Source organism: Rhipicephalus sanguineus, chromosome 9 (genome assembly GCF_013339695.2).
Source record: "Rhipicephalus sanguineus isolate Rsan-2018 chromosome 9, BIME_Rsan_1.4, whole genome shotgun sequence".
Taxonomy (NCBI): Eukaryota; Metazoa; Arthropoda; class Arachnida; order Ixodida; family Ixodidae; genus Rhipicephalus; species Rhipicephalus sanguineus.
The window spans coordinates 67,415,543-67,429,383 of record NC_051184.2 but is presented as its reverse complement, the minus strand read 5'-3'; the positions used below and the strand labels follow the sequence as shown (position 1 = coordinate 67,429,383).

At 45.8% G+C, this 13,841-nt stretch overlaps 1 protein-coding gene across 1 annotated transcript; it reads left to right on the top strand.

Annotated features, from left to right (window-relative positions):
- The first annotated feature begins 7,349 nt into the window (after positions 1-7,349).
- On the top strand, positions 7,350-11,220 carry LOC125759840 (uncharacterized). The gene is given in 6 exon segments (XM_049419245.1): positions 7,350-8,781; positions 8,783-9,610; positions 9,672-9,818; positions 9,893-10,333; positions 10,417-10,887; positions 10,889-11,220. Coding segments are annotated over 6 exon segments (3,192 nt in total). The 5' UTR covers positions 7,350-7,767; the 3' UTR covers positions 11,180-11,220.
- The last annotated feature ends 2,621 nt before the right edge of the window (positions 11,221-13,841 follow it).

Here is a 13,841-nt window from a genome sequence, read left to right as displayed (position 1 = left end):
AGACCTGGCGTGGCTCTGTGGCAGACTACCTGACTGCCACGCAGAATGTTTGGGTTCGATTCCTGCTGTGATCATAATTTTTAAACATTGCATTCGTCGGGTCAATATTGCCAATGTCACTTTTTTTTAGCGCTCTCGAGTTTAATTACCAACGTCTGTCCTCACCGTTCCTGGGTAGATATAAATTGTCAATCACCTGTGGCGCTTACCCGCACACCGCGACCCGTGGTAAACGGGTACACATGTCTGAAGGAAAGGGTTTGACGACGTACTCGACAGGATTTTCACGTTATTCATCTCATGACCAGACAGTAATATTCGTGAAATCCTCTTACCCTCCTTTGTCAATTTTGGACTACACTCAGTTAAGGAGGTGATCACGAGAGCACCCAGACGTAGGAGGCAAGATAGATAGATAGATAGATAGATAGATAGATAGATAGATAGATAGATAGATAGATAGATAGATAGATAGATAGATAGATAGATAGATAGATAGATAGATAGATAGATAGATAGATAGATATGCGTAGAGAGAAACGCTCAAAGTGCCAAAGGTTCGCTAACAAATGCTTCACATTTAAAATTGGGCAGATCCGACATCTCGTGGGAATCGGTTTTGTGCGAAGCAGTCAGCGAGTAGTTCTAGGCTGCATTTTTCTTTTGCGTTGAGTCTAGCGTTACGAGGTGGATAGGCGTGTTTTAGTAAGCGTAGTAGTTGTGTGCACATTGTGGGCTTACCATGCACGTCGACAGCACTGGCGTTTTAGGGGTAACTTATAGACTGACGTAACGCCAGCGCTCACGTTAGAGCACATACGTCAGTATTTTCGAAAGGAAGTGCACTTTGCGGTGCGATGATGTGAATATCGTACATAACTTTCGTCAGCGTATTCATCCGGGGTCGAGCGACGCTTGAATATAGCCTGCTGAATCACAGGAATACAAATGTAATGTTTATTAGACTGCCATAAAAGTGAAACCAGCACTGGAACCAAAGACATTAACCTGACATGAGGCCTGCGCCGTAGGAGTACATATGTAGCGCTTATTGCTTTGTTATAAAACTAGACAGCCAGCACAACAACCACAATTTACGTCGCAGAGACATTACGCTTGCATCGGGTGTTTTTCCGAAGCAGTTTCCAGACCTGGCATGGCTGTGTGGTAGAATACCTGACTGCCACGCAGAATGATTGGGTTCGATTTCTGCTGAGATCCTGATTTTTATTCTTCGCAATCGTCGGGTCAACGCTGCAGGTGTCAGTTTTTACTAATGTCTGCTGTCGACGTTTTTTGGGCGATATAAGCTCTCAATCACCTGTGGCACATACCCGTACACCGCGGCCCGTGGTAAACGGGTATGTGCCACACGTGTCTCTAGGAACATTTTTTTGACGACGTACGTGACAGGATTTTCACGTTATTTATGCCATGACCCGACAGTCATATTCGTCCAATCCTCTAACCCTCCCACGCTAACTTTGGTCAACACCAAGTTAAGGTGGCGGTCACAAGAGCACCCAGACGTAGGCGGCTAGATAGATAGATAGATAGATAGATAGATAGATAGATAGATAGATAGATAGATAGATAGATAGATAGATAGATAGATAGATAGATAGATAGATAGATAGATAGATAGATAGATAGATAATTCAAAAGGACGGACTGATGGGCTTCCTGAATTACAAAGAGATACTAGTCTATGGGAGTAAGCAGCGCTAAAAGCAACACAACGCACGCAGGGAGGATTGACAAGAAAAAGCGCGTGTTCTTGTCATGCGTGTTCCTGTGTACGTCGTCTTGCTTTTCGCGCTGCTTGCTTCCTTGGGTCCATACCCACTGGCAGAGCTATCTACACTTCTGAAAGACTACTGCTTCAATTACAGAGAGAGAGGCTCAACTTGGCTTTCCTAGGCTTAACTGGTGCTCTCTATAGTCATGTGGTTGTATCTATACTTAATTGGCTATCTCTTTGATAGGCGTGGCTGGTGCGCTAAGAAAGGCCGCCCAGATGTGCTGTTTCCTCAGGCTTAGGACCACCACCGCGTAAACACCTAGTGGAAGAGCAGCTCGCGCACAAACGCGATATTTGCTGTACCTCATACAACCTGGGAAAATAGAGATCTGAGGCTTTCGCTTTAGGAGCGCGTCGTGCTCAATCCATGGCGGGATCGTTGTGTGATCTTGCACAATGTGCAAAACTGAGTAATCGAGGAGATGGTAGCATAGGCATCAGAGATTCCATGAAGTACTGTTGGCATTAGCAACTATACCATCAGTTAGAGCATATTTTAGCATATTCTGATAAACATTCAAGCAATGGAAGTATTGGAAGTTCGTTGTCAAAGCAAACAATAAAGCAATATTTTAGAGCCTGCAATGTTAGAAAATTAGTTGCATACAGTCACCCTACAGAGAAAAGCAAATATCATCTCATCTTGTTGAATAAGCTAAGACGGAATTCGATAACGAACATATGTACCTGGATAAGCGTTTAGTCCCGGATCCGGAATTGAAAGATAGGACAAACGTGTTTTTATTGGCAGTAATACTGGGATTCTTCTGATTTGGGCGTTGGTGTCTTTAAAGACGGCATCACGAATTAGTTGTCGAGGTGGCTTAGCAGGTAAGGTGTCACGCGGCTAAGTTCGATAACGGGTGTTTCATCACCCAAACGTGGGGACTGCAATTATATGTGGCCGAAATGAAGAACACCCGCGTATAAGATTTAATGTTTACGCTAAGGAACCCGTATTGTCGAATTGAATCAGACGATGGTCTTGAGAAGCAAAACTCGGACAAATATTAGTATTCGACCTGTCCCTTTATCGAAAGAGATACGTAGAAAGGCCACCCAGAGAATAGGAGGAGAACAATACTGTGCAATAAACAAAGTTCAATAGGTACATTTTGGGCAGTGTTCTGTGAAACAGGCTATTGTTCTGTATATCATGCTCATGGCAAATAATAAATATGCTTCGAGGGAAGAGACCTTATAATCGCATACAGGTCCTTGACTTTACAATAAATTAGTACCCTGAGCTTTTATGATCAAGTTTCGTCAAGGCTACTCAGTGTTTACGAATTTCAACAATTTGAATGCATACTTACCGCTAGTAATAGCTGTAATACGAAATTGCAGTATTAAGAATAGCAATTAATAGGTAATCTTCTGAAATTAAAGAAAAAGTCTTGATTAAAATAAGTTTTGTGTGAGCCCCACGCTAAAGGCGTGGAAGACATTTTGGAGGGAATCAAAAACGGAAGTGTGAATTCAGTTTCTGCCGTCGTCTATCGTTTGAGCAGCCACTTTGACGAGTATGCACCCTTAGCACCATACAAACAAATATACCATTAATTTTTATCATTAGATAGAAGTGAATTTTTGATCTAAAGTGGATGACATGGTGGCTCACATAATTTTGGAGGGTTTTTCTTGTCTATTCTTCGGTTCTTGTTTAGTGATATCTTGTGGATATTGATGGGCTGTCCGATAAATATGCAAGCCAAACCAAAATAAACTGTTATTTGAAGTCCACACAATGCCCCTTGCTCTTCCTGCTCTTGGTGTCTCGTGTTCGTGCTGTTAGCCTTACGATATTATTATTTACCCACAAGCCTGTCAACAATTCTTACTGAAGTTAACACCAGAAAAAGATTGACTAAAAAATATTGTCTCAATACAAAGCGTAACAATTTTCAAAAGCGAATTATGCATAAATGATGCAAATGGTTATAATATTTGTTGGGTCTTAACGTCCTCAAACTCCGTAGTTTGAAAATGCGGCAGCAGCGGAAGCATTTTCGATGGAGGCGGAAATGCTTGAGGCCCGTGTACTTAGATTTAGGTGCACGTTAAGGAACCCCAACTGTTCTAAATTTTCGGAGCTCTCCACACATCGTGGTTGTGGGACGTTAAACACCAAAAAATTATATTAACATTTAACGCCCAACGCTTTCCTCGGTACCAGCTGAAACGATGGGCTCTGCGTGGATGCAGTAACAATAAACATACGCCTGGCGACTCAAGTCTACTAGACAAGACACTGGGGCAACGGTTATGAGTAGTATTCGTGCCCGATATTCATGAATCGGAATTCCTGCGTCCGGCTTCCTTCTTGAACACGAATTGCCTGCAATAGTGCCTGTTATCGGTGAGCAGATCGCTCAGTTACCTTTCGCACTACAATGAGAATGCATGTATATGTTACACGCAAGGTTCATTTATCGGAGCATAAAGCAAAATATACTGCACGTCGTGTCCGCGCACCTTTAACACGAAAGCGTTTTATGCCATGGTCCACCAGGATTTCAGTGACGTCTTTCCGTCACGGAAATGACGTTGAAACAGCACACGATCAGACGGCAAATTAAAAACTTAATGATTTCCATACGCGCGAGTCGAACCTATGACCTCTCGATCCACGGCAACATGTGCCGGGCGTGCTATCCACTGCGCCACCGTCACACACTCAGGAGGCTCTACGAATGCGCCTTTTATACCTCACACTTTCCTATCGCAATGCTCTTGCTCGGCGGACTGTTTTAAGGAGAGCTAGATGGGCTGGCTGGTATCACATTATGATGATGATGATGAATTAAACTTTTAATTTGACGAAACAGTGTTCCCGAGCTCGTAAGCTCGGGGTCCGCCTAGGTGGGGAGGGTCCCTCAGTCCAGGAATCCTCTGATATAAATGTTTTACAGCAATTAAACTTCTTCGTCCTGCATCGTTTATTTGCGCTCAAAGTTTCCTACCACGATGGAGTGGTGTCGCCGTCTGGGAACAATAAGGTGAAGTAATTCATAATTACCGTGGCCTTCGAGATCAGCTCCTGCATCACGTCGTTGCTACCATAGAGTTTCCTAAGATTAACTAGAGGGGTCTCTGGCGCTGCGATCGTTCAGCCACCATGAGAATGATAGGTAGTACACGGATTTGCCTAATCTTCGTGCTTACGGCTTCGAAAGCACTTGTGCCTTTGTTTATTGCTGTGTTTTGGTGTTCATTTCAGATGAAAAGACCAGACCGTTGTGAACTTCGTGATCAGATTTTTATTGGTTAGCCTAGAAAGGTTAAAGTGGCGAAGTGGAACTGCTGACTTTTTGCTGAACTTTGTTTTGCGAGAAAGCGGATGCAGCTGACGCGGGGCCAGACGGAGCCGAAAGAACGAAGTTTAGACAAATCCTTGTACTACCCATAATTCCCATGCTGGCTGAAGCGCCATGCGTTGCAGCTGCCATAGACACTAGCGCCAAGTTTTCTGTTGTGTATTTAAAGGAATTTCTACGGTTGCTACGCGCCCGTACCATTAGTCGCGTTTCCAATAACAGAAGTGCAATTTTGTCAATGCCCTAACACAGCGCGAGGTGGCGACCTCAGCCCAAGCCTCGGGCCCGCTCATAGCATCCATCCATATTAAAAATAGCTCTGCGACGCTGGCCTGCCTCTGTAACACCACGTTTCGCGCTTGCGCTCGCCCCTGAGAAATATCGCGGACGGGCTAGAGGAAGAAACGACGTGCGTTGCGTTTCCCTCTAGTCCGACCGTGGTGTTCTGTTTACTCTTTAACATGCCGCGGGATGGGGACTTTAGTCGATGCTCTAATGGCTGCCACACCGCATTCTCTGATTACGCTCTCACCGTTAACTACTAGAGCTGCCACAAAGGTTTGTCTAATCATTGATTATGTGATCATGAACGTTAGTCGTCGGGATTGAGATGTGCCACCAAGCGTCAACTTGAGTGCATTGACGTTAATTAAACGGTGGTATAGCAGCCAAACAACAATAGACATTGAGCAAGCTCTCTTATATCAATGTACACTACACATTCAACTACTCCTGTAAAGGCACGTTTTACTTTCGTGTTATACCGATTTCCTATGACGGAGGGATCAACCATGTTTTTTGCACTGATTACCACACTTGGTGTTCATTTTTTATAGAGTGTATTAAGATTGCGTTATTGTAATAACTGAATGAAATTTAAATGTCTGTCATAGTTTTGGCGTGACAAGGCGTTATTTCTTCTTGTTAATACTGATGCACACGATGCACCTGAGCAATGTACACGTTAAGGCCCCTCCGAATGTGCGAAGCAAATAAACAACGCCATAAAACAAAAGGTACACTGCTGCTTCCTTCTGGCTACGGAAGAGGCCACGAACGCAGAAAAAAGGTTTTAAGAAGAAAGTTTACTATTAAACCAAGATGAATCAAATGGCACTAGGATTAAACACTAGTGTCTAGACATGCCTCCGTATTAGTTTATCCGGCGTCGACTTGAAGCGCACTCGCGTAGGACTCGCTTACTAGTTTCGGACGGCAATGACGCGAGTACTTAGCGATCAGCGGCCTACAAAAACTACTTTTAGGCGAAATTTCGCGCTAGTGCTATAAATGATGTCATTTGTTTACCAGATTTGCGTCACATTCGATTTAGTTTTTGTTCCACCGGAAGTGTTTCCTTCTCACTCAGATGACGCTAAGCACGATGAGCAGCTGATGCGCTAGCGGTCATTTTCTAAATGTATGGGCTTCATGGAAGCTTCGCTACCAGTAACATTTGCCATATGTGCTCTACTATAGGCGATGCGCAAAACGCCGACGACGCCATCTGCCGCCACGGCTCGGAAGCACTGACGGGTCCCGGCGAGCAGTGTTTCCGCGAGCGTCTACGCGAGTGCACGGATGGATGTGTTTTCGTCGTGATTTAACGACTCTGTCGGGCCTCGGCGATATCGAAAAATAACTGCTGCGTTGGCGGCTGCTCAAACACACACAAAAAATCGCAGGAACGCACTTCTACAGGTTTCCGGTGCTATTTCACGAGCGAGAGCGACGGCGGCGGTGGATTGCGGCTGTACGACGTAGAAAGTAAGCAATCGCGCTTTGTTTACGGCAGTGTTAGAACGATTACCGTGTTTTTATTTCTCCATTTATGTCGCTACGTATTCAGCGAACGCTACTACGTTTACACTTGGTCGCCTCGCCTGCATTGTAGACGCTACAATGCACATGAGGTTGTTATTAGTGATAAGACACGATGCCTAGGCTCTCTTGAAAAACGAAATGGCGCGAAGCGCAATGCCAGAGAATGTGGGGAAGGTGACGGCTCCTTTACAAAAGCGCCATGGAATCACACGTGCGCTGGACGAAATCGGCTGCATTCTACCTATTGATGGCACTGGAATGCGATCATCGGTGCAGAATGTTCGCTGTGCGCTTCTGCACCGATGATGACAAGTGTATCGTTTATTTTTTCACAAGTTTATCGTGCTGGTTTCAAAATTTTGCCAGCGCTGACCCTTCGCGTGGCCGCACCTGTGTAATCTATACGCCGTTGCGACCAACGTTACTAGATACCTTTTTCAGTTTGCAAACTGGGGCGCCGCGGGTGTCACCCTTCCCTGTACCGCCGAGAGGCGGCGCACTCGTCGCTTTTTGACTGGTCTGACGGCCGGCGAAGCGTGCCTCTGGCCATTTGTTCCTGACGCTGCTGCTACAGCAGGTGTGAGTTGGGTGCTTCTTTGTTGCGTGCAAGTGTGTTCCGTAGCCATCGCTGTCCCTGTGAGTCCCAGCGAGATCCAAATCGACGCAGCTCGCTCAGTGTGTGCTCCCGTTGCAACTTACTACGGTTACCGTGCCCCACGTGGTGACCGGCTTGGCGCCGGCGCGTCAGCGCTGATGTGATCTTGTGCCGGGTGCGAGCTACATCTCCCATATGTGTCATGTGACGGTTGTTAAATGTGATAAAACATGCCTCGCTGCTTTGTGACTGGCTGCCGAAGCGGCTATGATTCAACGAGATCCGCGGACGAAAAAAGACATTTTTTCAAGCCGCCCACTGACGACGTGCGCCTTCAAGAGTGGCAACGCGCAATACCCAGATTAGACAAGGAGCTGTCACGCTCTTGTGCTGTTTGTGACCTGCACTTTCAGGAGGACGATATTGTGAAGGACTACGTGCACAAAGTTCATGGTGACGTTGTTGTCATACCACGTGGTAAGTGGGCTCTTAAGGAAGATGCTGTGCCGCGCATTTTTCCTAATTGCCCCAAGTACTTGTCGAAGCCAGCGCGAAAACGCAAGGCCCCAACAGTGCGTACACCTACTCGGCCTAAGCGCAAAAAAGATAAAACGGACACTGACCAAGAAGCTGCGACACCGGACTTCGGCGTCCCTAACGATAGCAGTGCTGGCAGTGAAAACAGTGTTACGCTAGAGAACAACACACAGCTCTTCAGCGAGTTGTCTGACATAGCAGCAGCAGGCCAACGGATCCAGGGTTGGTCGCTCGAGGTTGTTGGCACTACAATCGTGTTGTACAAGCTGGCAATGCGAGAAGAAATTCCAGAGATCGACAGGGCTGTGGTAGTGTCGAAACGCCTGACCTTGTCTGTCAGTGCCAAGGGGCAACTTGTTACATCAGCTGTGTATAGTACTGGTGCGGGAATTGAATTGAAATCGTGCGATGATTTAAAGTGCCTACTTTCACGCATTGAAAGGCTGAACATTTGTGAAGGTTGCCCTGCTTATAATTACCCGCACGTCTTGTCATCATCTGTGGCCGTTAAAAATGGCGAAACATGGCATCGCAAATCGTGCACAGTTCTATGTCTGACAGCAGTATGTCAGGAATGCAGCAGTCTGTCCAAGTTGTTTTCACAGCGGCGCAAGACAAGCAACAGCTTGCAATCTAAGAGTACCAAAGTGAAGTCTCTGCGTCGAAGGGCAATACGAGCGACGATTCAGAGAGAAAAGTTGAAGAAATGAGATAGCCACCGTGAAAAAACAACTCAAGAATGTTACAGAGGAGAGGATGGAACGTGCACTTGACATTCTTCCAGCCAAACAGCAGCTGGCTTTCAAGAATGCTTTTCAGGTAGCAAAGGCAAAGGCAAAAAATGGGAAGCGATACACAGAAGAATGGCTGATGACATGCCTTCTGCTGCAGATTTCCAGTCCTAAAGCTTACAAGCTGTTATCTGATATGCAGGTTTTGCCTCTTCCTACAAGAGCACGCCTTCGTCAGATTATTAGTGGCATTCCCTGCAGATATGGCTTTAATGAGGTATCGCTGAAGAGCATCCAAGAGCATTTTCAGAAGAAGAGCCATCTTCAAAGGTGCGGTGTTCTGTTGCTTGATGAGGTAAAGCTCAAGCAATCTGTTGCTTTCAACAAAACATCATATAAGATGGATGGCTTCGTTGACTATGGCGATGTGACAAATGTCACCACTGACCAACTCGCTGACCACGCACTCGTGTTCATGTTTGTTCCACTATTTGAGAGCTGGGTTCAACCCATAGCGTCTTTTGCCACAAAAGGTGCTGCACCTGGACGGATCCTTGCACAGCTCCTTTTGAGTGCCGTGTTGCAGCTTCACAAACATAATGCTTCAGTGCTTGTGGTTGTAAGCGATGGAGCTGGTAATAACCGCTCAATGTGGACAAACCTGGGTATATCAGGAGACATGATGTCACCATGCAACAGCATCGAGCATCCTTGGGAACCCTCACAGAATACCTTCTTTATCTGTGACGTCCCGCACATAGTCAAGTGCATCAGAAATCACCTGAAAAAGCACACCTATGGAATGGTAAGAGTAAATCTGTGCATTTAGTTGCAACCAAATACTAAAAACGTTCTGGTTTTTTCAGGCTGGGGATCATCAGATAAATTTCGCACATTATGTTGCCCTGTACGAAGCTGAGAAGAGCAAACATACAAGAGTCGTGCCAAAACTGACAAAAGCACATGTTGCCCCAGACAACCTTCAGAAGATGAGTGTCCGACTTGCTACACAGGTGGTACCTTTAAAGACAGCGTAGGCTTGTTTGGGTTATTTTTCAACTAACTTATCAATCCACTTTTTTTACAGCTGTTCAGCCGCGGAACGGCTATTGGCATCCGAATATACAGAGAAGCCGGTACTGAAGGCCTGAGGGGCTCTGAGGGAACCGAAGTATTCACCAGACTCCTGAATGACCTGTTCGATGCTTTGAACATAAAGCTACCCGAAAGAGGAATCAAACGCCACTCAAAGGAAATACAGGCAAGTTCTGGTTCATCTTCATACGTGTTGATGCTTATAGTGTGCGGATATTTTACCTCATTCATTCAGGTCATCAAGGACTTCTTGGAAATGCTGAATTCCACAGAAAAGAACTCCGTGGAGCAAGGTCTCAAGCTCTTTGCATCGCAACAAACCACTCAATCTCTGCGTGTTACCTTGATGTCAACGCTTGAAGTCATCGAGTTCTTGCTGGATGAGGGCGCACACTATGTTTTGACAGCAAAATTGAACCAGGATCCCTTGGAGGTGAGCATGTGATTGCTGGTGCTTGAGTGTTGTGCTATAAGTAATGAAGTTGGTTGTAGTTTAACAAACTTCCTGTTTTCCAGCGCCACTTCGGACTTGTTCGGTCATTCGGAGGAGATGAATCTCACCCTACCGTGGTCAACTTTACTCAGATCTTCCGCCTTCTCAGTTTGTACACACCTATAAAGACCGCAATGCGCGGCAGTGTGCAAGGTGTACCAGGGAATGTGCTTGCCAGCGTACAGGACACATTGCGGACAACAAGAGAAGTTCAGCGCACCAAACATGCTTGCTTGCGGGAATTTATAGAGAAAAAACTGCTAAGAATTGTATGTGAAACATCCGGAGAGTCTGGAGAGCAGATTGACGACCACTCTTACTTCAAAGGAGAAGTGGACGACGCTATTGTGTACTACATGAGTGGATATGTAGTGTACAAATTTCAAAAGCATACAGCATGCCTTCTGTGCTTAGAAGATATAAGCAGTGCAGAGCCCGTAGTTGGCTCTGATGCATATCTGACGACTTATAGAAGTTTCAAGGAAGGCTGCATGAAAGCATCCAACAGCTAAAATGTTAAGTGTAATGAGAGTTGTGAATGATGTTGTTTCTTCAACATTAGATGAGGCTGGTGCTTGTGAAACCATCTTCTGGAAAGTGCTGGAAGAGCTTGAAAAGTGCAGCATTGCTCGTTTGGGCTGTTCAGAGCATGTAACAACATTCACTTGCCAAATATTGAACTTTGTCATTGTGACGAGAATGCATTTCTTCTCCAGGGATTTCAACCACAAGTTAGAAAGCAAGGAAAAGGTGGCTGTAGCGAACAAAAAAGCACGTCTCCTGTAACTCTGGCTCTTGCCCTTGAAAAAAAAAAGTGGCTTTCAGTTTGTCGCAGCTTCAATAAATTGTGTTTAATTTCACTTTTTCTGTTCTCGATATCTTTCGCATTTATAGCCTTAAAAAAGGCAAGCTTTTATTCAAGTAGTTCGGTATCTATCTTTGGAAAAAATATTCGAATCGTAGGAATGAGTGATCTGGAAAGAACGAGTGTTCTGGGCTTTACACTTCATCACCGGCGGCATCAGATCGCTGCGTTGTGTGGCTCATCGTATCAGAATATCTAAGGTTCTACGGGCCAAAACCACGATATGATTGTGAGGCACGTCGTAGTGAAAGGCTTCGGAAATTTCGTTCAACTGGGGTTGCCCTAACCTGCACCTGAATCGAAGTGCATAGCCCTCTAGCATTTAGCCTTAATGCTATGGCCCACTGTCAAAATTTTTTAACATATATAATAGAATTTTAAAGAACAGGAACGCAATAGAGCTGAATGAACAGAAGTCCCGCAAGATTCAGGCACCGCACTCGCGTCTCTGCCGTGTGGCACCGGCTCAATTGCTGCTTTATTTGAGCTCTTGTAACTACCTTCGCTCACTATCTAGGAAAATAACTCCCCTTACAAAATATTAACTGCGTAAATACCGTTTAACACTGTGCGCAGGCTCTGTTACGATGCGGCGACCGGTCCAAAGGCGTCGGAAGCGCCATCTAGGGAGCGGGAAACGAAAGGGGCCGCGTTTCGCCGCCGCATTCCGGTGGAGTTTGCAAACTGAAAAAGGTATCTAGTAACGTTGGTTGCGACAGCGCTCCCTCAAAATCTACTATATAAACACATGGCACGTAAACGAAGCTACTGTATCGAGAAAAAACGTTGGTTCACGCGTCAACGCATGCAGGCATTATTTATCGCGACGTTATAACGAAGGCGGTGTACTTACGATGAGCTCCACTTCGTAGGGAAGCTTGTTGACGCTTGTCTGTGGCAAACACTTGGCGCGTATGGTGACGTACATTGTCGTCCCACACAGCTTTGTCATCGGACACATGTCCACTATTATAAAGTGCGGCTCCTTTGCGCACATTATCGCCGCAAAAGTAATTATCTGGGACGCGCACAAGCGGCAAATCGCACGCGCGCAAACGAAGCGTCTGCTACGCGACCCACTAGCGGTTCCAACGGCCGCCGCTACGCGGCTTTCAGTGGCGCCCCTATAGGTTTCCCAAGCAACGCTTAGCGGCGCTGCTGGATGGATGGATGGATGGATGCTATGAGCGTCCCCTTTATAACGGGGCGGTGACAAGTGTGCCACCAGGCTCGAAAAAAAAAAAAACTTTACTCTTTTTTTTTAGCATTGGCCCAGTGTCTGTACTTCAAGTAAACTATTTTACTCCAGAAGACAAAAAAAAACCTTATGTTTTCAACTCCGTTCTGTGCCCTTTACGGCAGAATGTCCTTATTTTTTTTCCCATTATCTATTTTTGTCCTTTCTCTCTAGTTTTCTGCCACCAATACTCTAACCGTTTCTTACTTATTTCAATCGCGGGTGTGTTCAGCTTTCCATTGTCTCTAAAGCCCAAGGCGTCATGTAGGCTCGTGCCCAAACGTACACCTGGGTGGATGTCTCCACATTCAATCAGAACATGCTCCGCCGTTTCCTGATCTTCCCCGCAGCACGTGCATTGTTCTTCTTCTTTACTGAATCTCGCTTTATAACTACCCGTTCTAAGGCAACCCGATCTCGCTTCAAACAGTAAAGCGCTTCCCATTGAATTGTCATAAAATGCCTCCCTCCTTATTTCATTTTTGCCCTTTCGGTAGTTACTCAAAGCCGGTTTTTCTCTATAGCTGCCATCCAGTAAATCCTCTCCGCCTCTGACTTTCGTTAACACTCTTTGTTGACATACTGCTTACACTACCAGCCGTATATTTACTAGTGAGCCTCCTAGTTCTTTTTCTCCACTCTGTGTCCACGCTCTTCCTATACAAGTAACGGAACACCTTCTCTGCCCATCTACTCTCCTTCATATTCCTTAGCCTTTCTTCGAACCTTATTTTGCTCTGAGCCTCCCTCGCCTCAAAACCTGCCCATCCCATATCGCCCTTTACAGCCTCATTTGTCGTCTTCCCGTGAGCACCCAACGCGAGGCGTCCCACAGTCCTTTGATTTATATCCATTCCCGATTGCACCTCTGCCCTCATGCACACCACTGAGTTCCCAAAAGTAAGCCCCGGAACCATTACACCTTTCCACAGACCTCGAAGCACCTCGTACCTATTGTATCCCCACAGTGCTCTGTGCTTCATTATTGCAGCATTCCTCTTTCCTTTTGCTGCTGAGGCTTTTTCCTGTACCTCCATGTACCTGTCACCCTCATTTATCCATACTCCGAGGTACTTGTATTCGCTCACCCTCGGTATTTCTTGGCCCTGTATTGACACCGCCTGATCACAAGGGTCATTGAATACCATCAATCCACATTTTGTTACACTAAATCCTAGTCCTAGAGCTTCCCCGTCCCTTCCGCATATATCCGCCAGCTGCTGTATACCCTCTCGACTGTCAGCAAATAAGACAATATCGTCAGCATAAAATAATCCTGGAAGCTTCTGCTCAATCATCACGCCGCCCTGTTTGTGTGACAGAATAAAACCAAGTTGCTACCTTCT